General features: G+C 35.1%; 1 protein-coding gene and 1 pseudogene across 2 annotated transcripts in view; one reads left to right on the top strand and one right to left on the bottom strand.

The window, feature by feature from the left end:
- The window catches only part of Afg1l (AFG1 like ATPase), a 210,262-nt gene that overhangs the window by 121,978 nt on the left and 61,654 nt on the right, over window positions 1-26,630 (top strand). For both annotated transcript variants that reach the window (XM_076859874.1, XM_076859873.1), the window contains exon 8: window positions 24,761-24,843. In XM_076859874.1, coding sequence (XP_076715989.1) covers window positions 24,761-24,843 — 83 coding nt within the window. The remainder of the gene's footprint in view (window positions 1-24,760; window positions 24,844-26,630) is intronic.
- Window positions 547-19,955, bottom strand: LOC143401676 (glyceraldehyde-3-phosphate dehydrogenase pseudogene; annotated as a pseudogene).

Genomic DNA, 26,630 nt, shown 5'->3' with positions numbered 1-26,630 from the left:
TGAGTTCCTACTTTCAGTTTTTTTGCATATATACCCCAAAGTGGAATTGCTGGGTTATATGGTAATTATATGTTTAATTTTTGGGGGGATGGGACTGTCATACTATTTTCTATACCATTTTATAGTCCCACCAGCAATATTAAAGGGTTCCAATTTCTCTATACCTTTGCCAACACTTGTTATTTTCTTTCTTTTTTGATAATAGCCATCCTGATTGTGAAGTGGTATCATTGCAATTTTAATTTGCATTTTCCATATGCTTAGCAATGTTGACATCTTTTCTTTTTCTTTTTGGGATGAAGCAGACTTTACTGATAGTACATGACAAGGTAGGGCTCCGTAGTTCCAAACCTCTTTTCACAGGATGTGAATAGAAACTAGTAAGAAGGGGACATTCTCAGTGTGTTGGGGGACTAAGTTAGGGCAGGGTCTTCCCAGCAGCTGAGAGTCTCTTAATTTGTCTTGTGCTCTTGCCAGGGCCAGTGGTCCAGGATGCTCTTTTTCCTTGGAAGCCATATGGGCCATAAGTGGGTCATGTTTATCATCCTATTGCTGGTGCCAACTCAGTGACAAAGCAGTCATTGATGGCAGTGCCAGCTCCAACATCAAAGAAGAATGTCAAGTTGAAGGAGACAATTTGATCCTCAGCAGAGCCCAAGATGCACTTTAGGGAGCTTTCCAATATCCATTTTATCACCTTCTTCATGCCATCATATTTAGCAGCTTTCTCTAGATGTCAGGTCAGATCCATGACTAATAATACATTGTGAGGTGGGCACATGCCAGTAATGATCTTGTTCCTAACCTTGACAGCACAGGGATGAGGTTCTGGGCAATTCCATGGCCAATAAGCCAGTTTTCCCAAGGGCCATCCACAGACTTCTGAGTAGCAGTGATGTTATGGACAGTAATCATGAGTCCATCAAAATTGTCATGGATGACTTTGTCAGGGGGCTAAACAGTTGGTGGTGCAGGAGGCATTGCTGACTATATTTTGTACTCCTCTTAGTTCATGCTTGTCACAAATGTGGGGCATAAGAAGGGACAGAGATAATGACCCTTTTGGTTCCTACCTTCTCCTAGATAGTAGACCCTACAACATATTCAGCACCAGCATTTCCTCATTTAATATCAATAAGATCTTGTTCCTGGAAAATAGAGATAGACTTTCAGTTGATGAAAGTTTCTTGTTTTTATCCTTGACTATGCCATTGGACTTGCCATGGATGGAATAATACTGGAATATGTAGACCATGTAGTCGAGGTCAATGAAGGAGTCATTGATGGTGACAACATCTGTTTAGCCAGATGTTAAAAGCAATTCTGGTGACCAGGAGCTCAATACTCCAACTTTCACCCATGTCTCAGGGATGTGGCTGTCACTACATGTAATTCTCCTGAATTGGGACAACAAAGAGCCTTGATCATCTTTCTAAGTGTTTGTATTCAATTTCTATATCTTCCTTGGGGATCTTAACTTTCCTGTTTTAGCTGTTTTTTTGGACACTAGTCTTTCAGGAGAAGGAGAGTTCTGCTTTGTTTACTGCCAGATGTAGGTAGATAGAAGCTCAGACTTCTTAGCCTCTATTGATACCTGAATGAAGGTTATGGAAGTACTTCTGTTACTACTGACAAGAGGATTTGGACAACATTTCTCTGTTGCTATTGTGGCCAAAGAGGGATGCTTATTACTGGCTAGCTAGGTGGAAAGTTCCAATTCCTATTTGACCTATTCTGATGTCATCCTGGCAGTGGTATTGAGGTGTTTAGTTACAGCATTGCAAAGGTGGAAGTCTAGACTCCCCTCAGTCTTTGCTGGTATGATGGGTGTGGGGTGAAGTTACAGCTTCCTCTATGGTATTTACTGCAGTAGAGCAGTTATTGTCCAAAAGTTTTCTCTCTCATTAAGTTACCCCTTTCCTGTCCTTTGGATGAAGACAGCTCATTTGTTGGACCCTCATTTGGCTATGTTCATTGGCATTTCTGTGTTGCTGTTTTCTTCATTTCCAACCCTGGGATATATGAATGAACAAGCAGTTCACGGAAGTCACCATCCTGTTGTTTCTTAGGTCATAAGGTCTTTAATTACTCGCCTTTCTTTCCACTTTTCACAGCTTTCTTATGTGTGCTTTATGCATAATTTCCAGGGTTTTAAATTATCCATAGTCCCCCCCATAGCAGGAAGGATAGGGAAAAGTGTTATTTCTGTCTTCCCAGAAGCATAAGTCAGCTAATTAAAAGTCCTTTTCTGCTAATTCCGTCATCTCATCTTATTTTTATTGTAGATGGACACAATACATTTATTTTATTTATTTATTTTCATGTAGTGCTGAGGATCAAACCCAGTGTCTCACATGTGTTAGGCAAGCACTCTACCACTGAGCTACAATCCCAGCCCTATATCTGTCATTTCTGGGTTTATTTCTATGGTCTGTCTAATCCTCCACCCAAGTTATGACTCCTATTTTCCTGTTGCTTTTGCAAGTCTAATAATTTATGATTGGATGCTGGACATAATGATTAGTACATCAGATCTCTGTTTTTTCCTTTAAAGGTGTTAAATTTTATTGTGGTAAGTGATTAAGTTTCTTACAGATCAGTTTGTTCCTTTTAAGGCTTGTTTTTAAGTTTTGTTAGGGTCTAGCTAGATCAGCCTTAACTCTAGGCCTGTTTTAGCCCTTCTTCCAGGTGTGACCCTTTTAAGCTTTCTACTGAATTCCTTGGTATTCAGAGAAGTTTTTCCGATCTGGTTGTACAGAATGCTTATATTTCCCAGTTTTGTTTAAGTTGTTCTTTGCCCAGTCTTGTGGAGTTTCAGCTTGTACATGTATAACTTAATATTCAAAGATTGCAAACATTCCCTATGCAGATATCATTCTTTGCATAGCTTCCTCTTGAACTGAGCTTTACTGTGCAAATTTCAACTTTTTCATGTTCCCCAAACTCTGATTACTGTCTCCTTAACTCATTTAGGTTATTGTGCTGCAGGCTAGAAATTGCATATTGATACAAAGCTACAGAAAATGTAGTGTTTGCCTGATTTATTTTTCATACCTCAGGGATTGCTTTCTTTTGCTAGTTATTGTGTAATGTCTGCTATTGATTGTCTCATCTGTTTTGTCTGGTGTCTTAGTGATTTATGACAAGAGGGCAAAATCCTCTTGTTCCAATCTCTCTGCCTTGGCCACAAACATAAGTCTCTTTTTTAGATTTTCTGTGTGTGTGTGTGTGTGTGTGTGTGTGTGTGTACACGTGTACTCAGTATTGGATCCAGGCCTTTTTCATGCAAAGCACATGCTGTATCACTGAGCTACACCCCAGCCATCTCTTTGTTTTCAATTATAAAGAGAAGAAAGAAAGAAGCCTGGTATGATGGTACCCACCCACCCATAATTTCCACTGCTCAGAAGGCTGAGACAGAAATAGTACAAGTTTAAAGCTAGCGTGGACAACTTATGGGAACCCCATCTCAAAATAAAATTTTAGAAGGAACTGGGAATGTAGCTTAGTGGTAGAGTGCTTGCCTGGCACACTTGAGGCCTGGATTCAATTCCCAGTATACACACACACACACACACACACACACACACACACACTCTCTCTCACATGTCTATACCCCCCTCAAAAAAAAAAAGAAAGAAAGAAAGAAAAAGGATAGCCGTCTATCTATCTACCTATCTTTCTTTTCTTTTTTTCTCTTTTCTTTTGGAACTCACAGCTATGTTTTACTACAGATACAAAAGACATAAATATAACTATAAAAAGCAATGATAAGCACAGAGATTTTGTTACATCTTTCTCACATGTGTTTAGAGGAACAGTTGATTAAATGATGATATAACAATCACATGAGGGGATATAGCATAATTATTTAGAATGTTCCCCCAATTTTTTTTGTGGGGGGAGGGGTACCAGGGATTGAACTCAGGGGTACTCAGCTACTGAGCCGTATCCCCAACCCTATTTTGATTTTTATTTAGAGACAGGGTCTCACTGAATTGCTTAACACCTTGCTGTTGCTGAGGCTGGCTTTGAACCCATGATCCTCCTGCCTCAGCCTCCCAAGCTGCTGGGATTACAGGCATGCACCACCACATCTGGCTAAAAGTTTTGATAATACAGAATAATAATCAAAGATAATATGAGTGAAAGATGTAATAGCATACTAATTATCTTATCAACTATAGAAATAATTACATACATGGGTAAATACTGGAAATAAATATCTTAAAATGATAGTTGAACGTTTTTCTGAATAATATGATTGTAGGTGATTTTAATTTTCTCTTTTAAACTTTTCCTAAATTTCTGGAGTATTTTAAAGTAGTCTGTGATAATAATTATCAGGGTCAGAAAATATAGCCAGTGGTCAAATCTAGCCTGCTGCCTATTTTTTTATAAATAAAGTTTTATTGAAAAACTTTGTGTTCATTTGTTTATGTATTTCCTGGCTCTTTTCACACTGTAGTAGCAATATCAGAGATCAGTGACCTTGAAAGCCTAAAATATTAACTATTTACTATCTGACGTTTTACAGAAAGTTTGCTGACCTCCAATCTGTATAACATATTTTGAACAAACAGCTATTTGAAACAATGTGCCTGTTTTATGAGATGAAACCCTTTTGTCAGCACAGATTCATAAGTAGGTCTCAAAGAAAGTATCATTTCAAGAGCCTGTTGGATAAATGGTTGGTGGAAGGGAGGCAGCTTGGTGAAGGAAAGCTAAGAAGGTGGTTCAGATTTCAAACAACTCTTTCTTAAAAATTTTTTATTAGTTATTGAATGACCTTTATTTATTTATTTGTTTATATGTGGTGCTGAGAATTGAACCCAGTGCCTCACACATGCTAGGCAAGTACTCTATCACTGAGACACAACCACAGCCCCACCAAATAACTCTTTTTTAAGTATTATATATATTTTAGTTGTTGATGAAATTATATTGAATTTATTTATTTATATGTGGTGCTAAGAATCAAACTCAGTGCCTCACAAATGCTAGGCAAGTGCTCTACCACTGAGCCACAATCCCCACTCTCAAATAACTCTTCAGAATGTCAGTTTTGTTAGGATCAACTATCTTAGAAATATCTTCAATTTCATACACTTTAAAAGAATAACCTGTCTTAACTGTACATTCATTGACTAATATTCATTCGATACAATCCCATTGCATTCTAGACATTATTAAAATTATTATGGTTAAAGGCAAAAGAAGACCAACTGATATTTTGATCAGAAGAATAGTTTTTTAGGTTAAATTCAAGTGGACTACCATTTTTGGTTTCATTGAAGATTAAATTGTCTGGCAAGCTTTGTTATTCTTATTTGATTAGGTTCCAGACCACTGTTTTATATTGGGTAAAAAACTGTTCATTCCATCACTTACACTTTTAGAAACCATTTTGTTTGGTTCATTCCATAATGATTCTTAAAAGATACATACAATTCATAAATTTTAAAGTTGAAAAATTCTCAATGTGAATTTCATTAACTTATTTTATGAGGTTTTCAATTAGTTTAATAGACCAACTGATATTTTGAACAATATGATATTTCGAACAATTATGAACAAATCTAAAATAATCCTCCCATGAGAAATGTTCTGTACAATACTGCATGTTGTTTTTTTGCAACATATTGATAGATTCTAATGTTAGATAATTAAAGTTCAGATAATGACTCCATTTCTTCTACTTGGTTGTTAAGTTTCTCAACTGTTGTGTATCCTTTATTGAAAATGTAAAAAAAATAAACTGTATATTAGCTTCATTTATGTTTTTTTAAAGAAATATTTTCCCAGAAGGAATACTTACCCTGATAGTGAACAATTGTAGAATATTCTCATGGTGTGATCTCCACTTACAAACTTTAGAAAAAAATTGTTTATAACCTTGAGATAAAATATGGCAGTGTTCAGCCTTTGCCCAGCCACCTGTGTTAGGATTGATAGACTAACCTGCTAAATGGATATTTGCTGTTTTCTCCTACCATAACTTTCATACTTAGTGAGATTGATTTGTCAGTTTGTTCATTATAACTTTTAGTACTAGAGCTTTCAGAGTGCAATATTGTCTGAATGAGACTTGGAGGTCAGTGTGCCCCACTGACCTCCCTGAGTTGTCACCTGAGTCAGCCTTGGAGGGATTAACCCTTTGTTAGTGTGATAATGTCCTTATTTATGAGTTGCCTTTTTAATACTTAAGACTGAAAGAAACAAAAAAGAACAAAAGTAGCATACTGAACTCCTGAATTGAAAAGAATTGTGGCTTTCCCCCACAAACCATTAAAGTATTAATTTGTATCTTAGTATTTAACATTTTATAATACAAAAATGACCATTGGAGTTGGAAGATACTTCTGTAGTTAACGAGTTTTGGGCTAATTAAATTAAAGAACTCTACCCAAGATATTTTTATGAATGAGCTTATTTCATATGTACTGGAAAAAAAATCTATGTTCAAAAATTGATACTAGGGAAGGGTACCCATGATTACTGGAGATTCATAGAATGCAAGTTGAAGAAAAATAGGGGGTTAGTGTGATCTACTTGTTTTTTTTTTTAAATCCAAAATGGCATGTAAGATTATGTAACAATAAATCCCAAGATTATGTACAAATATAATGTACCAGTTAAAAATGTGGGGAAAAGAAAGTCAAAAAAGTATATATAGTAACAGGCATTAAACTTTTGTGTAATTGCATTTTCTTTTGTGTGCTTGAAATTAATAAATGTCTAGGGCAAAAGTTTTGTGATGTAGATTTAAAATGTAATTCTTGTCCAATTTCACACTAGAATGTAGATCTTGAATTAGTCAGGACCTACCTATGGAAAAGTAATTTGTGATGAATGCTTTTTAAAATATTTCCTTTAAGTCCCTTATGGAAAATAGAAATAGAGACATTTTCCATGAAATATATAAATTATATATATTTGAATTCAACTGAAAATATAACAAGCTATGGTTTACATATAAAACATATACTATTTAGAAATTGAATTCTTTTCTTGGAATAAATAGTTAATATTGGTTAGATTACAAGAAATCAATTCTTTGGTGACAAAAATTACTTAAAGGAAGTGTGTCTTAAATATGAATTAGTTGCTTCTTTGAATCATGAGAGAAATTAGTTTAATTACATGTGGCAACTTTCTTGGCTAGTGATGTAATGTGAAATAGAATTCTCCCTTTCCCCTTCCTGAAAACTCAAGCCAATTAATAGAACTTTTAAGCTCTTTGTCACGGGCCACCATGGAGGTCCGCAGAGAAGAACTTTAATCCAATAAACATTTCATTTAGATCATGAAAAGAAAGCATGAGGAGACGCTCCTGTAAGAGAGGGTGTTACTATGATCCCACCCATGAAGAGATGTGAGGCATTTGCCAAATTAACCAAGAGGTCCTCATATTTAACGCATAAATGTGTCAAAACTAACAGAATCATTATTTAATTTGCTTGAACTCTATTTTGAGGAAACTCTAAAAAGCCACAACTGTTTTCTTCAAAGCCTTCACTGTTGGGTTGGATGGACAGGGCAAAGGGAGGTTGTGAGAAATCCAGATAGCAAATAACACTGGCCGAAGCTGGTCAGAAAAGGGAATAGATAATTAGGCGTAATTAGCGTGTATGAATCGTTGTCTCTCTGCCCTTAGCTTGAATAAATTTTGAAGAAAAAACCCTAGTGGTGCAAATCCTTTGATGTAGGAAGAGTCATTGTGGCTTGGCAGCATAAAGGCAGTGTTTTATACTTTTTACATAATGGTGGTGATACAGAAAGAGTGAATGGACCCTGCACCCCTCTGTCTGCTTTATACCAAGGACTTTTGGATTCTCTTGAAACAAAATGCATCACAAGTTTTCAGTTGTTCATAATGAGGTAGCGGACCTCCTCAGGGCTCAGAGGAAGCCATCTTTAGCTTTTGTTTAAATCTTAATCACAGTTTTTTTTTTTTTTTTCTTTCTGGGAAATCTGTTTTCTTAAATCAACACTTCTTTTTGCTTCTTTGCTTGCACCTCCAATAAGAGAAAGGAATAATGCACAAGAAAGCTAAATAGAAAAGTTAAACAAAAATTATCACATAAAAGACTTTACACATTTCTGTGTTTTTTAATCCCATATGAAAAAGATCCTCACTTTGTTCCTCTTTACCTTCAAGTCAGTAACATTCTAGTAAGGTCATTTCTTAATAAAATATATGTGTAGGAAAACATGCAGGGAATAATTTTAGATTGAGAACTTATTTTCAAATTAAAATTACACAGTAAATGGGAAGTGGGTTATTATTCCATAGTAATAAGGTTTTTAAATGGAAATCAGTTTAGTTAAGATTATTACTCAGTATATTTACTATAACCTGTTTTGGGGGGAATCTTGGTTGACATACAGGATTGAGAACCTATTTCTGAGTCTAAATAGTTCATTTATTCTATATCCACTACTGGAAAGACAGGAAGTTATTCTTGGGGAAGCATTGCATTAACTTTGAAAATTCTGAGGGAGCTAAAGCAATTAAGTCCCCTAAAATTTAGTATCTGTTTATTCTGGTAGCTGAATTATGTTCACTTTGATGATCTAAAATATTTTAAAAATTATTCATCAGCAAAAAAGAAATTAGCTATTTAAAAACTTTAAACTAAATTAGACATATTACATGGGTAGGGGAAAAGTTGAAATAGTTTATGTGTTGTCCTTAATGTCAGAATAGTATCTTTGAGTAAATTTTTAAATTCTGATACATTTTTAACTACTTCCATCAGCTATTTTGGAATTACATGAAAAAAAAAATCTACTCTTCAGATACTTAAGCTTTCAGATTTCCTCTAATTAATATTCTTCTTTTAACATATTTTAATTATAAGACTTTCTGCAGCAGTCATCAGGGATCCATTCCTTAATGTGTAATCTACAAATCTATTTTTATAGTGTAGCTTTGCTTTAGTGTAGTTTTGTTATGACGTTTTGATTGTAGATAGACATGTTTCAATCCACAATGCTCTGAGATGCTTTTGGCTACTTAACCCATTTTGCATATTGTGCCATTTGTGGAATAAAGTAGCCTTTTATACTTGAAGTTGATTTGAACTCTGAAAGGCAACACCTGAACATCTCACAAAACTGGATAATTATGGCTGATTGTGTTTTTCAGGTATAGGTCACGGGAAATTCATTTGGGGTAAAGTATGTACAAAGCTAAGAAATATGCAGATTTTCTGTTGTAGGATTGTGTAAAAATTATTTACAGTTAATACTTGCATAAAGGTTAGAAAGGTTGATGAAGTGATATTTAGTTTTGCTTTACTATTCACTGCATGTCAGAATGTAATTATGACTGATTCATGAAACTGTCTTAGAAACGAACCATCTTTATTAAAATGCTGATCAAGATAAGAGCTGACAGTAATAAAGAATAGAACATTTTAGTCTTGTTGCTTTTGAATGATTGCTAATTACCCCAGAGGTCATGTATAGTGCTTGGTAGGATTCATTGACATTATTTCTTTTAAGTCTGCTGTTTCAACAACATCTGAGTATGAAGACACAAACTGTGTGCACATCGAACAATAGTTTGGCCAAGTTTTTAAGGCTTCAAGATATCCAAGAAATCTTTTTCTGTTATGTGAATTTAGCTTTTCTCCATCAAAATTATAGTATATAGGGCGTACTTGTTGAAAAATACTTTCTATGTTCATTTATTGTTGATTATATCTACACTTTCCATGTAGGTTATTGAGACAATGTCATCTCTGAATATATACACAGGCATATATATTAATAAGAATATACATATTAATATATATTAATAAGAATAAAAATGTGTATTAGTCCTAAAGTTAGAATCCACAGAAAGAACTTCTTAATGTGAAAATTAATCAAATTTTACTCTTTTGAAATTAATCAAAATTTACTCTTACTTTCAGTAGTTAGTATTCAACTTGTTTTTATTTTTATTAAAAGTGATCTTTGTGGGGCTGGGGCTATAGCTCAGTGATAGAGTGCTTGCCTTGCACATTGAGGCACTGAGTTCGATCCTCAGCACCACATAATAAATAAATAAATATATGGAAAAAATAAAAATAAAGTATATTAAAAAAAGTGATCTTTATAACTTGCTTCAAAAGACATGTGGAAATCCTTATAGTGTTTTTTTCCTTAGCCAATAGTGATTGCTAGGATACATTTATTATTAAAATACAATTAATTAACTGAGTAAACTTACACAATATCTAAAATAACTTAATCATTAAAATTCTTAATTGAGAGTAGAATAACACACATATATATATATATATATATATATATATATATATATATATATATATATATACATGTACATACAAACCACACAATCACATCACAGATGTTTATGTGATTTCCATGATGTGGCAGAAGGCCATCTTTGTGAGCCTGGCTCTGTCATTGACTTCAGACAAGCTTCTTAAGTCTGCCAGAACTTACATATTTTTTCATCTGTAAATGATGGTATTAGACTACAAGATTGCTAGGACCCTTATGATGCTAAGAGTTTGCAAGAATATTAAGTTTAAGAAGTTTCCTTGTAAATTATTTATTTTGGACTGTGATAGATTTCTCCCCTTAACAGCATTCTAAATATGGTATTCAATTTCTAGGCTACCTAGCCTACAGAAGCCTAATTACCTTACAGAGCTCAAATGTTTTACCCTTATAGAATAAAGTATAAGAAAGTAATATTTCAATTTCAACATGCATTTATTAGTTGTATAGTCACTGGGGATGCAGTGATGCATGTTACTGAGATAAATCTTACTATCAAGGAAATTAGGATGTTCCGGTATAGAAAATAGACATGCCAACAAATAACTATGATGTAGGAAAATATTATAATATAGTGAAAAGTGAGTAGGAGTGAGTATCTGTATGCCAGGAGTCTCTTTTTTTGCTGGGGATGGCAATAGGAAAGATACGTTACTCTAGGTTGTAACCAAAAGTTAAGTAAGAGGGCCATTTACTTCTAGAATATCCTCATTTAGAAGGCAGAATGTAAACAGAAGGTTATGCATGTTAAACATTTCATAACTTGAATAGTGCTTGTAAATAAGAACAATCATTCAAACTTTTAAACAACTGCTGCCATATTGACAGACCAATCAGAACAGACGTTGGGCTGTGATCAGTCATCCCATACTGGTGTATATTAGTGAGGACCAGCCTTACCTACAAATAAAAGTGTTTAGGTATTTATGCTCACAGGGTTTGAAAGTCTGAAGGGACCTTAGGAATACATATCCCACCACCTTATTATCCACCAAAGGTAAACTGAAGCATGTACCTGGAATCATCTTACCTCAGATTTCCCAGGAAGTGGCAGAGTCAGGTCTAAAATCCAAAATTTCTGCTTTCTATTGAGAGTTCTTTCCACTAAACTATGAAGTCTAGTGTGTGTGTGTGTGTGTGTGTGTGTACACATATTCATTATATTTACATGTGGCACATGTTATTGTCATATATAGAATTAGTCAAATATTCTCTTTTTTTGTATTTTTTTTATTGGTTGTTCAAAATATTACAAAGCTCTTGACATATCATATTTCATACATTAGATGTCAAATATTCTCAATTGCTTTTTAAAATATTTTTTAAGTTGTAGATGGACACAATACCTTTATTTTATTTGTTTATTTTTTTATGTGGTGCTGGGGATCTAACCCACTGCCTCATACATGGTAGGCTTTACCACTAAGCTATGACCCTGGCCCTCTCAATTGCTTTTATCAATAAGAATCTATTTATGCTTTTTTTACAAAAGTGTAATTGATCTGATTCTGACTGCAATTTAGCAGTTATACACAATAAATTAAATATATCTAGAACTTGTTTCTAGCTAATAGCTATAAGTTTACTCTTCAAGGCTTTTATCAGATTTAAGAAAAAATTATAAAATTGGCTGAAGTTGTCTCTTCATTTTCAGATAAAAATGCTAAAGAACAGTGAAATGACCAAAAGTTGAGCAAATACAATGAAGAAAGAGCAGAACCAAAGTTTAGAATAATACTTATAAATGCTATACTGGACACCATAAAACTGTAAATAATGAAGTCTCTGACAGTGGACAAATGTCATTTTTAAACTTTTTATTGAATTTAGTTTTTCCTTATTATTTTAGAGTATAATTATAGTGCAAATGAATCTTATGCATATGGGTTTTGAGTATTTATAGTACAGTTTTATATATACATGTATATATAATTATATATATATATTCTCAGGTAGAAAAGTTATTGCTTAGGTATAGATATTTATACATAAGAAGGAAAAATCTTATAGGTAAATTTCTGGGTATGAAAAATTAGATTTTGCAAAGCTGCATATATAGTGGGTAGTTCCTATTAGCCTGGAGATATATTGTACAGTTCCTTTTTGTGGGAAAAAAATGAAAGCTTATCAAAATTGCAGTTGTGGTTTTGGTAGAATGGTTATAAAAAAAGATTCTCAGAAGGTACATGCACCAACTTCTTTCCAGACTGTCATGTGTCACTATTATATTTTTCCTTTTTCTCTCAGACATGAGAACTTTGGTTTTCTTTGATAAAGTAAACAGTGGTAGAAGAATGGAGTATAAATTAAAGTTCTGTTTGTTATGACAGAGCTGAAAATGTATAATGTTTGATGGTTATGATTTCAATAAGACAACTACCAACTTTTTCTGAGTGTCACTATTTGGGGACAATACATCTTTTGTAAAATTTCATGAGAGAAAATGAACGCATTCCGGGCTAAGAAATCCAAACATTGCATAATATTGAAAGCTCCCCTTCACCATTCTTTCCTCTCTCCATTTTTCCTCACCCTCTAGTCCAACTCATTCCCACTTTCTCCCAGAAAAAGCCACAATTAAAAATTTAGTATCTTTTTTGCCAGGCACAGTGGTGCATACCTGCAATCCCAGAGACTGGGGAGGCTGAGGCAGGAGGATCACAAATTCAAAGACACCCTCAGCAATTTAGCAGGACCTAAGCAACTCAATGAGACCTTGTCTCTAAATAAAATAGAAAAAAGGGCTGGTGGTGCTGGGGTTGTGGCTCAGAGGTAGAGCACTTGCCTAGCATGTGTGAGGCAGTGAGTTCAATTCTCAGCACCACATATAAATACATGATAAAGGTCCATTGACAACTAAAAAAATATTTTTTTAAAAAAGAGGGGCTGGCATGTGCTTCAGTGGTTAACTGCTACAGTGGTTAAGAAGGGGAATAGCATGGATGGTGAAAAGAGACTCTCATCATTATACAAAATACACGTACGAAGATGTGAATTTGGTGTCAACATACCTTATATATAATCAGAGATATGATAAATTATTGTATAACGGTGTATTAAGAATTGTAATGCAAAATAAATAAATAAATAAAATCATTAAAAGGTGGGGGGCTGGGATGTGCTACAGTGATGAAGTGCCCCGGCTTCAATGCCCATTACCCACCCCCACAAAATTTAGTATCTTTTCAATCATTTTCCTATGCAATTATATGCGTATGTCTTTATATATGCCCAAACACATAGGTTTCTTTTGTTGTAAATTAATGCTATAGTAGATACACCCTAAACTGGGTTGTGCTTTTATCCCTTGTAGGTAAATATCATGGAGATCTTTTGATACCAATATTACTCAATCTCATTCTTTTAGATGGCTATCTTAGGTTTTACAGTATAGCTGCACTATTATTTTAAAACTAATCTACTATTTTTATATCCTTAGCTTTATTCTAGATTTTTACTTTTCAAGTAATACTTTAAAAGCATGTTTGCTAATGTATTTTTATTATATATGAATTGATATTTCTGTAGGTTAGATTCCTAGAAATGTAATTTCTAGGTCAAAGAATCTTTACAATTAAAGATTTATTTTATTTTTATCAAATTTTACTTTACCTGTGTATTGACTAACATTAAAAATTAAATTTGTAGCTACTTCAGATATTATTATTATTGGCACCAGGGATTGAACTCAGGGGCACTTTACCACTGAGCCACATCCCCAGACCTATTTTGTATTTAGAGACAGGGTCTCACTGAGGTGCTTAGCACCTGGCTGTTGCTAAACCTGACTTTGAACTCGTGATCCTCCTGTCTCAGCCTCCTGAGTCACTGGGATTACCTCAAATATTATTTTTAGAGAATCCCTACTAATCCTTGTTGAACACAGTAAGATATATAAATAAATGACAAATCACATGGAATCGAGGTATGTTAGTTTTGGAGTTTTATTGGATATTGCTTGTACGTAATTAAATCAGCAACTGGCTATTACAAAATTATAATTAGCAAAATATTAAAGAGTGGTAGAATATTTGAACTTTTATTCCATGCCTTATTCTGAACATAGAAGTTGTATAGCGGTTAAGTACACAGCCTGCCAGGCATGATGGTACACATCTATAATCCCAGCTCTTTAGTAGACTGAGGCAGGAGAATCACCAAGTTCAAGGTCAGCCTAGGCATCTTAGTGAGACCCTGTCCCAAAATAAAATGCTAAAAAAGGGGACTGAGTGTGATGATGTAGCTCAGTGGTAGAGCACTTGCTAGAAAGTGCAAGATGCTGGGTTCAATCCCCAGTAAACTGCTCCCACCAAAAAAAAGTGTAGAATCTACTCACCTGAGTTCAGCTGCTGCTTCCTTCAACTGTGAGTAGGCTGAATAACTATAGACATAAAAATCTTTTTTGAGCTGGGCATAGTGGCACATGCCGTAATTCCAGGAGGAAGGAGGGAGGCTAAGACAGGCGGATCGCAAATTCAAAGCCAGCCTCAGCAACTCAGCAAGGCCCTTAGCAACTCAACAAGATTCTGTCTCTAAATAAAATGCAAAAAAGGGCTGAGGATGTTGCTCAGTGGTTAAGCACCCTTGGATTCAATCCCCAGTACCAAAAAATTAAAAAAATAATAATAATAAATATATTTTTTAACCTCAGATATTGCATTGGCAAATTGGGGCCAATAATCCTATTTTATAAAGGTATTCCTCCAGATGCTGGTGCTTTGCCCATTTAGGGGAGATGGGCGTCCAGTTACTTTGAAAATATTTTTAATGACATATCCAGAAACTCATTGTTTCAGAGGAAGATTAAGATGTTCCACATCCAGATCAGGATGTTTGGGCATCCTCATGGTGCTCAGAATGAAACTTAATTTATGGCATAAAATATGACCAGAAACCCAACTCTAAAAACCTAGGCTGGGCTGGGGATATAACTCAGTTGGTAGAGTGCTTTCCTTGCAGTGCACACCACCCTGGATTCAATCCTCAGCACCACCAAAAACAAAAACAAAAACCTAGGCTCATGTAGTTTGAGATGTTAAAGTCCTTCACTGACTCAAGTCTGTAGTAGCTGATCATAAAGGTCATTTTTCCACCCCTTCTGTATATTTTTCATTGTGGATTTGTCAATACTTGTGAATTAGTATTTTAGGTCATCCAAATTTATTAATGCTTATCAGAAAAATGATATGTTAATGTCATCCTAGTTGACAAAGTTGATAAAGATTCTTGTTCTCTATAGTTTCTTGTTGACATTTTAAATATGACAAATACCAACACACTATGAAAACTCTTAATGCAATCAGACTATTCCAACTTTATGAGTCCTTTATCTCCTTAAAATTCTACTTTTCTCCTTTGTAATTCAAATAGTTGACAACCCATAGATCTTTATGTCTTTTACTGCCATGTGGAGGATGGTAGGTTTTTTTTTTTTTTTTTTTCATTTTACTCATCCAAAAATAAGCTAGAAGAAAGTCAGTGCCACCAATCTCTATTTCTGGGATTCTTGGGTCATAAACTAACCTTGAGAGGTCCCATGGCTTTTATTGCTTGGACATTGTGATTGTTTCCTTACGTTCTGCTCCACCTCTCTGCTATTGTGGGTATCCATATAATTTAGATTGAATGATCAGAGGTGGGGCTTGATTAAGCTAAGTCAGAGGTCCCCAACCCTGGCCCATTAGAATTACCTAAGGAGCTTAAAACAAAATAAGTTAACAAAACTTCCTTCCCTAAATATGCTTTCTACGTACTTCCTGGGTGAAGCTAATGTGCACCCAGTGTGGAGAACCACTGGTTGCCATCTTCCCTCCCACTTGCATTGGATCAGGAAACTCGTACCTAAACTAGTTAGTGTGTGCTATTTCCTAGGCTATAGGAATTGGTGGTGGTGGCTATAATCAGCATATTCAGAGCAGTTCAGGACTTTCATTTCATCAATGTGGAAATGTTCTTGTCTCTCTTCTTTGTCATGAGTAAACCCTGCCTTGTGATGAAACTCTTACTCAAAGGAGGGCAGAACTGATAGATTTGAAAAGAGCCAGGGCCTTAGTTAACCTGAGTTTTCAGTTATGTGAGTCAGTAAATCCCTTCATTGTTTAAGCCCTGTCGAATTGGTCTTCTCATAGATGTTGACTAAAAGCACTAATATACTCTTGGATAATTGCTCCTAACTCAGAATCTTTGCCTTGATTCCATGTCCAGTAGCTTTAAGCCTGGTATCTATTCTGGATATCTGTACTTGGAGAAGTCTAAAAATGCTCAAATCCAGCATACCACCAAACTCTTCCTCGGTTCTTTATGGATGGTGTAACTGTGTGGTTGCCTAAATCAGAACCCCAGCATCCCTCTTCTCCTTCCCTGTGTCCTTTATCCTGAAAGTAGTCAAAGTCTGTTGACTCCTATCTCTGATCCACTCACTTTTCTGTTTTTATGTTGTTTTTAAGGCCCCTTTCACTTTTTTTGTTTAATTTTTTTTTGTTATTGTTGTAGATGGACACAATATCTTTATTCATTTATTTTCTTTTTTTTTTTTTATTGGTTGTTCAAAACCCTACAAAGCTCTTGACATATCATATTTCATACATTAGCATACATTAGCTTCAAGTGAGTTATGAACTCCCTATTCATTTATTTTCATATGGTGCTGAGGATAGAACCCAATGCCTCACACGTGCAAGACAGGCTCTGTACCAGTGATCTACAGCCCCAGCTCCAAGGCCCCTTTCACTTTTTCCTGGATTTTCCCCATACCTACTTACTGATCAACATTTATTCAGTTTTTTTCTTCTAGCCTCTTCCCCAAAATGAAACAATGATTTTTTAAATTTAAATATGAGCTTATCTCTGCTTAAAATTTAAATTACTTCCATGTTATGGACTTAGGATATGATCTTTACTCTTTAGTTTACAAAGCCTGCAGGATACGAGCTGTTGCCAGCTTCCATGGCCCCATTCTGGACCACTCTTGGAATATGTGCAACTGAAAGCATCTTAAATCTTGTACTCAACATTTTTGCTATATTGAACTAATTTTAGATCCCAAATGAACCAAACTTTCTCTTGCATCTATGGGTCATAGGTCTCATTTCCTGAGTTTGAAACATGCTTCCCTATTTTCTCTTCCTCACCTGGCTAACTCTGCTTAATTGCCATTTTCCTCAGATTAATTATTTCTGTTGTTTTCCATAGTACCCTGTTCTGATTTTTGTTGTTGTTTTTGTTAAGTGAAGTTTATTGAGATGTAATACAGTAAATTTCTCCCTGTTATAATATACAGTTATTTAATTTTGACAAACTGGTCTCCCGCTATAGTTTCACTTTTCCAGAATGCTGTGTAAATGAATCATGCAGGTGTACCCATTGAGACTGATTTCTTTCACTTGGCATAAAGTGTTTGTGATTTTCCATGTTTGGAGAGTCATTAGTTCATTCCTTTTATTGTTGGGCATTATTCCATTGTATGGGTGTACTATAATTTGTTTTCTAATTTTCCAGTTGAAGAACAATTGAGATGTTTCCCATTTTTAGCAACTAAGATGAAACTACTGTAAATATCTACTTCCAGATTTTCATGTGAACATAGGCTTTCATGTCTTTGTTTCTGCTGAGTAAATAACCAAGCAAGAGATTATTAGGCTATGTGATAAGTGTATAATTGAGTTAATAAAACACGGACCAATTTTTATATTAGCTATACCATTTTACATTCCTACAGTAATGTCCGAGAGTTCTAGTACTTGTATATTCTCTTCAGCATGTGATATTGTCAAGTTTGCTTCTGTTTTGTTTTCTTTTTAGCCATTGTAATAGATGTGTAATGGTATCACATTTGGATTGAATTTACATTTCCTTGTGTATTCATGATGTTGTGTGCCTTTTCATATGCTTATTTGGTGAATGTCTATTCAAGCCTTTTGCCCATCTTTTAATTTCATTATCTGCCTTTTTATTATTCAGTTATAGGAGAGCTCTACTCTAGAATGAAGGCATTATCTGATATGTGTTTTGCAAATATTTTCTCCCAGTTTGTGGCTTGTCTTTGTATTTTCCTGCTATTTGCCCTGTTGTTAAAGGAGGTGTATCCCTCACTCTATTTTTTTTTTTATTATTTATTTTTTAATTTTTTCAGCGGACACAACATCTTTCTTTGTATGTGGTGCTGAGGATCGAACCCAGGCCGCACGCATGCCAGGCGAGCGCGCTACCCTTGAGCCACATCCCCAGCCTGTATCCCTCACTCTAAATAGTATGAGATGGCCAAGCCCAAGACACTGACACTGGACAAATGATATTGGCAGTAGCTTAGTAGTCACAAGTATTTGCAGCCTGGGGGAAGAGGATACCATACACAATTTAGTTTGTAAAGATTGTTCAATGATCTTTCAATTTTAGAGCAAAGATAGTTTTTTTTTTTAAGGGACTGTTTATTGCACTGTGATATAACCCAGCCTGATCTTTCTTTGTTGGTGGGCTAATTTGCTTGGTGAGTAGAATACTCTGTCTATAGCTGGGAAATGGCTCCTTGAGGAGTACATGAGGAAAATTCTTAATTTTTTTTCTTTCATTCTTCTAGATTCCATGTTGATCCAATCATCCTTTACATTTCCCATCTTCATTTTAACAATTCTATTGTGCACTACAATATTTGTAAGCTAACAGATGATTTGGGCAAATTACATTATTACAGAAATCTGTTGTTAGGTGAAGCTTCTTAGTCTTATTAGTTATACTTTAATGTGAGCTTACTTCCTCTGGGCTGTTGATTTCATACATTCTTTTTAAAAAATATTTGAAAAAATATTTTTATTAGTTATTAATGGACCTTTATTAATTTATTTGTTTATATGTGGTGCTGAGAATTGAACCCAGTCCTTCACACATGCTAGGCAAGTGCTCTACCACTGAGCCACAACCCCAGCCCATACATTTTTTTTTTTTAAAGAGATTTTGGCTTTTTTTTTTTTTTTCAGTGCCGAGGACTGAACTTAGGGCCTTGTGTATGCTAGGCAAGTGCTCTGTCACTGAGCTAAATCCCCCAACCTCTCTCCAAGAGATTTTATTCAGCATCAATTATTGTCACTGTAAGAGGTTCCAGGGAAGTCTCTCCAGAGGCAGAGACCTCTACTTGAACTTTAGAGGCTCTTGATCATGTTGCAAAAAAGAACTTAAGAGGTGTCAGGTTTTAGCCAAGGGAGGAAGAGCTTTATTTGAAAGTAAAAGGTGAAAGTCTGTACCTTTAGGGCAGGTGTTCGCTATCTCCAGAGCCAGTTCTACCCCCAGGGCTTAAGTTTGGGTTTTTATCAGAGTAAAATTAGTTGGAATATGTTTGATCCGTAGGGGCTGGACTTTTTTCAGGATTGGGAAATACTGAGGAAGGCTGTGTTTCCTCCTTGGGGATCTGATCTGGTATGTAGGTTTCAGATTACATCTACTCTCTTGCAGTTGTATAGTAAGTCTGGTGGTTGATCAGATGGTCAGGCCAGAGGGTCTTGGTCCAGTCAGATGTTGGCCTCTAGCTTCATGCAGCTGATGGTCTATTTCTATTGAGGTCTTGTTCCTGCTTTTTTTTTCCAGAAAATTTATAGGGAACTGGAAAGTTCCAGAGTAATTTATTGGCTCTTCAGTATGTTCTTACCTTTTTGGTCTCTTTCCATCTCTTAGGCTCCTTTGTCCAGCTCACAAGTTGTTCACAAGCCATGGGACCTACATTCCAAAAGGGACATTTTCTCCTTTAGGAACTCAGTTTTCTCTATATATTTCTAAACTTTTATCTCATTTGGATACTTTTTTTTCCTGCTTCATTCAGAAATGAGGATATTTGTGATCTTACCCTTAGATGCCAGGGCTTGGATCTATCAGCCTGTATTTTCTAACTATAGCATACATTAGAGGAGACATCTTAACAAACAGTGACTGCTCACTTGTCTATCTTCAAAATACTGATGTTATTTTTTTGCTTTGGTTGTGATCTAAAACTTTCTTTTTCACAAGTCATGATGAAATGATGGGGTGTACTCTTCTTAAGCTAAAACTAAACTGTTCTATATGCTGAACATGAATAGGAGAAAACAGTTGCCCAGAGAGGGAAACCATCAGAAAGGGAGATCTTTTCTGGAGTGGGCAGAGAGGACACTAATAATTTGATGGGACTTTTGCTCTGGGCAAGTACTAGTTGAAGATGCTAGTAAGAGGAAGGTATAGGTTTGAAAAAGGGAATTGTAGAGATCCACAAGGGAGTTTAGGAAATATTATTAAATGGGGGCTTGGGGATTTAGCTCAGTGACAAAGCGCTTGTCTAGTATGAGCAAGGCCCTGAGTTTAGTCCTTGGCCCTTGAAAAACAAACAACCCCACCAACAACAATTATTAAATGTTTTTTTTTTAAACTAGATGAAGGAATAAAAGTGAATGATCAAGCTTTGAATAGGACATGTAAAAAAAAAAAAGTGAATGACAAGCTCAATTTTGAAAGTATTCAAAAGTCTGAGTACCCAGAGTTAACAGAGATGGAATTGTCGTAGGGGCAAACTCAGGCTATGCCTACGGAGTTGATAGATAACAGGTATATGAGGTAAGGACCCACTGAATCAGTGCTTTAGGAATTATTTAAGAAAAATTATTTTAATACTTATTTAAGAACTAGGGAAGCCTTTATTGAATATTACTACAATAAGAATCATGGTTTTTGAAGTAGGCTAGAGAAATGAGCTCAATTTCAAATTTAACAATATATAGGTTATTTTATAGCCATTAGCAGAGTATGGGTGTCAGTGAATGGAAAATTCTTAAGATGAGACAACAAGGCTATTAAGATTCTTGCTAAATCAGTTGGACAGGATTCTTGCTAAAGATAGACTAAAGACTGAGAGAGCAGAGGTGAGGAATGAAGTACTTGATGAGATGAGGATGGGGGATATTCTTGCTTAAACTGAGTGCAACAAGGTGGACATGAATGAACCACTAATACCTACATGAGAAATAGAGCTATTTACAGTCTGTGCTTAAGAGGTTAATATGTTGTGACTTTAAAGGATTTTCTTCACAATGTTTATTATTCTTCAAACTGGAAATGGAGTAGAAGCTATATAAAGTTATTGTGTGAGGTGGCTTTTGTTTTTCTTGGTAATATTATTCAGGATTGCTAACAACACAGACAGTAGATTTGAGGATAGTATAAGTTGCTGTAATGCATTTCTTTTAGACATACGTTTTCTTTCCAAAGTCAAAGGCTCACAAAGGTGGGTCAACTTCTTTCCTTGTATTCCCCAAATTTCCTAATTGCATATCCAGAATGTATATTTGTATTTGTCCTTTGTATGCATGTACAAACTATTTTAAAATAAATTTCATTTCATGGCTGATTAGTGTTATGATGTCACACATTAGAATTGGATAGTGGTATGGGGGGTCACAGGTTTTGTAAATATACTAGGAAATTACTTAGAGATCAGACCCATTAGATTTATTCTCTACTTGGAAATAGGCTAGCTTTCACCCTCTTCTACCCTTCTGCAAATGTATTGAGGCATCTAGGCTGTGAATAAACTCTGAATATCTGAGATTTATTTTTCTTTAAAAAGATAAACTGGGTGTTAGTATTTTTCAGACAATTAAGAGCTAACATCTAAGGGCTTTGGTTATAGTTCTTTTGCTGCTGATTAGGTATTCCTCAGTGGTGATTAGTGAATGTACAAATGCAATCATTTGTTAGGGCTTAATCACTCATGTCCCAGAAGTTAGTTACACAGAAAAAGAAATTGAAGCTTGTATAACTTCCATTAGCCTTTTTTTTTTTTTTTAAATAGGAAATTTCTTTTTTTACTAAATTAGGAATGTGGAGTCATATAAGATAAATTTTGGTTTAAAAGAAATAGAGAACTTGGGCAAATACATTTGTATGACTACATTGATGTACTTTGAACTGTTTTGTCTATAATATAGGGTAGCATGTGAATAACTGGCCCTTACCTACCACATGGGGCAGATTTCCCTAAGAGTATGACTTACTTCCTAAACAAGTACTTTTTCTTCTTCTTCTTCTTGTTTTTTTTTTGAGCTGGCTCATTGAGCCCCCACCATCATAGGAGGGGGAAGGTATATCTTTCCTCAGGTTGATCAAAGTTGAAAAGGAGATCTGACAATAACCTTTTTTAACACAGGTCATATGAAGCAAGAGGAGGGTGGAATGCATGTATTTGGAATGCTGTATTCCTTTCTGGTGGGATGGGTTATAGAGCTCAACCTGACCTCTATAGGTACTTAAAGTATAAGGTCAGCAGGGAGGGAGGGTTGAACAACTTGGAACAATGAATCAGGGGTGTCCGGCTGCACAGGCCAAGCAGTATAAGGAGCCTTGCATTTGGTAAGTTTAGGGGTTGTTCTTCAAATGTATGGAAGAAAAGCTTAACTTTGTAGGCTTCCTTAGAGGACTGGCTTCTTGGGGAATTTTTTATAATAAGGAAATTCAAATGATATATCAAAATGCAATATATATTTTACGCCTTCCAGCCCAGTTTCCTGGGTCTTCATTCTTATGGTGACCAACTGGCCCAGATTGCCCATGACTTCCTAATGTTAGTACTGTAAGTTCTGAGAACCTGAAACATCCTCCATCTTGGGGAAACTCCTCAGTCCAAAGGGGATGGTTGGTCTCCTTCTTTCAGTTCCCAGAGCCCCTCAGCAGCTGTAGCATGAGAGGAGAGGAAATACTTTTTCATTGTCACTCTGTGCAGTCTTCTCTCTGGAGTGCTGGTGATAAAGAGGCCTGGCATAGCAGTGCAACCCAGGAGAGAATTTCAGGGAGGAAGAATGTTGCTACTTCTCAAGTGTGCCCCCACGTTACTAGTCTGATGATCTATTGTTGCATAATAAATACCTGTACAGGGCGTGGTGGCGCATGCCTGTATTACTAGCAGCTTGGGAGGCTAAAAAGGCAGGAGGATTATGAGTTCAAAGCCAGCCTCAGCAATGGCGAGGCACTAAGCAACTCAGTGAGACCCTGTCTCTAAATAAAATACAAAATAGGGCTAGGGATGTGGCTCAGTGGTTGACTACCCCTTAGTTGAATCCCTGGCACACAAAACAAACAAAAAATAAAATAAATAAATAAATTCCTGCAACACTTAGAGGCTTAAAACGGTATTACTTATTGTCTATCTTGGTTTCTATAGGTCAGGGAATTGGGGAGGGCTCAGCTGGCAGTTCTCTCAGTACAATAGTCACTGTAGCTTAAATATCTGGGGACTGACTGGTCGACACCTTTGTCTTTATGTAATCTCAGGGCCTCTCCACGACCTTTCTCTGTATGGAAACTTAAGCTTCTCATGGTTTAGGGGCCTCTAGGGAGTTAGATGCTGGCACTTCAGGAGTCCAGAAGTATTCCAGCCAACAAGTAAAAAGCTGCTTCAAATGTCACATCAGTTATTGTTGCATAGCATCATTTATACCAATCTTTAGCCATAAGATTCAAGGGCAGAGCATGGAGCTCACTTCGTTTTGATTGGAATATCAAAATCCCATTGTAAGAAGAATAGGCTAGGGTGGAGGGTTGCTATCTCCATCTGTCTTTGGAAACTACTATTTGACACAATTATCTTGGTCCCCCAAATTACACTCCTAAACAGCTGCTGCCACCCTTGTCCTTTAGTTTTCTTTGCTCCATCAAAGTTTTCAGTGTCTTTTCCTGCTGCAGATGCTTCCTTTCAACCTGAGTCACCTTGTGTCACTAATGTCCTTTCTTTATTAATCCTTTGTTTTCTATCTTCCAAGGTGCATAAGTGCACATAAATACACACACACACACACATACACCAAAACTCATAACAACAAACGAACTTTTGCTGTGCATACCTTGATCAGTGGGATTTGGGGGCTGTGTATACACACACACACACACACACACACACACGCACACATTTATTCCAGAAGAGTGGTGACCTGAGGTTTTTTGGACAAATCAAGAAAAAATTTATAGGCTGATTTTTTAGTTTGGATTAAAAATGAAATGAAAATTGCTTTATGAAAATTTATGAGGAAAAATTATGTTTTAACAACTTTACTGCTATTATTAATGAAAAACTGCATTTTTCAAATTTGTTGTGCTTAAGAGTCACAAGTTATTCTTTCTCCAGCTTTTCATTTCAGATTAATGGATATTAGGGTATATTTCCTTTCACCCTAATGTAGTTATTTGGGAAATTTGCTGACAGTGTCATTTTTGGCAAAGTTTCAGTAAAACATAGTGCAGATCTTGATTTTTTAACTATTATTTTACTGGCTTTATATATGTTTAATATTGCAACTTTAATTTTGTGAATTTTACATGAATTTTATTGTTTTGTCCTAAGCTCATTATTTCATTGAAACATTTCAAAAATTAAGAATATATACAGTTTAGCAGAAAGCTTATAATTCTGAGCCACTACTTATTTAAAATTTTTTTTTCTGTTTTTGGATTGCAGGAATACTGTAATACAGTTCAGCTAGATTCTGGGATAGATTACCGGAAAAGGGAACTCCCAGCTGCAGGAAAACTCTACTACCTGTAAGTATTTGTGTGTGTGTGTGTGTGTGTGTTTGGTTTTTAAATTCTATTTTAATTTTCCAAGTTCAATATCTAATAATTTAAAAATGGGAAAAATAAGCATTTTAATTATTATGAAGACTAGTTCTGCAGTCCATGATTTTTAAACAAAATGTTTTATTAACTTCTTTAAACTGTGCTTTGACTATTCATATTTGCATCATTTATAATGTGTGATTGGATGAAAGCCTAATTAGTTTTTTGGGGAGGAGTGATGACAGATGGTTAGGAAGTAATGAGTACCCTCTTAGAAGAGGCTCTGATACTAAGAGAATATCTTTAATGTGCTAAAGTAATTAATTATTTGTGGACATCTTCTGACAAGTGTGCCATTTCCATTCCCCCAAAACTGTTGTTTTATTTTGTCAGACAATCTGTTTGTATTTATAGTGGTTGATTGACTTCCATACATAACTGATGAAAAATATATGTTATATGCAAATACAACTGGATATATTTTGCAGATTTTAAAAATAATATTCTCCTGAGTAAGAGCAATTAATAATAATAGATGTATTCAACATGTGCAGTTAATGCAGAAAAACAAATACAGTTTGTTTTAAAATGTTATTTGTGAGAACCTGAAAAGGAAAAAGTGCTTTACAAATGCAAACTGTTGTTTAGTATATGCCAACAGAGTTTGGCACATAGTGGGTTCTCAGTAAATAGATCTGTCTGAGGGCTAATTGTAATTTAACTAAAAGGCATGTTTCTGGTAATTTAAATTTTGATGACAACGTGCATATGAGAGGTTTAGAAAAGTTCTTGTCTCTGCCACCTTGTAAGCAGAAGTACTTTCTGTTTTTGAAGCAGAAATTAGCTAGAAAAATCACATAATTAAAATTGCATTCTTTACAATGCATCAAAAGGACTATTTTAGTTTATTATTCAGATCTTGATGATTATTCTGGGAAGTTCTTCATCCATCCTTAAGGCCTTTGTCTTTAAAGTACTTTATAATTTTAAAAAATTCTTATAGCACTATTTTTCTGCTTTAACTCTGACTTTTTCTTTATAATGTCTTTTATTCTTTTCTTTTTTTTTTACATTCATAGAAGCTTTATTTATAATGATCAAAATGGAGAAAGTCCAAATATCTGTCAATTGTAGAAAGGATAAATTGTGGTATATGCATGTAATATATTCAATCATAAAAATGAACTAATGATTAATGAGCACAATAGAATGGTTAAATCTTATAAATCAGATTGAGAGAAAGAAGCCAAACAGAGTATAGTTCACAGTGTTATTTCAGTTATATAAGTGGAAGAAAAGTAAAAAATAATGTGTAATTTTAGAATTCAAGATAAAGGTAAACTTTGGGAGGAGTGTCATATAATAAGATAATGAGTTTATTCTCTATAATAGTCATTTTCAATCTTAAGAAAAAATGAAGCCAAAGCTTTTAAAATTAACCTGATTCTCATGTGAATCTGAAATCAAACTCTGTAAATCAAATGGTTAAAAGGAGCGCCCTCTGATGTAGGGGACGGGAGCTCTGAGCCTGTCTTCTCCTTGCCTTCCTCTGAAGGCCATTTGACACTTGGTAGAACTCTTTGAAAAGAACTCCTTGATAGCACTACTTGAAAGAGAACTGAAAATGACTTTAGTTTAAGTTATATTTCTAAAGCCTGCATTAGATTCAACCCATTCCCACTTTTTAAAATTTTAAAAGTATTTTATTTTATTAGTTATACATAATAATTGGATTCATCCTGATAAATTCATACATGCATTAAATTCAATTT

The sequence above is a fragment of the Callospermophilus lateralis genome, chromosome 6 (assembly GCF_048772815.1).
Source record: "Callospermophilus lateralis isolate mCalLat2 chromosome 6, mCalLat2.hap1, whole genome shotgun sequence".
In the NCBI taxonomy this organism is placed as follows: domain Eukaryota; kingdom Metazoa; phylum Chordata; class Mammalia; order Rodentia; family Sciuridae; genus Callospermophilus; species Callospermophilus lateralis.
Note: the sequence above shows the minus strand (reverse complement) of the source record. Positions and strands in the feature narration are given on the sequence as shown.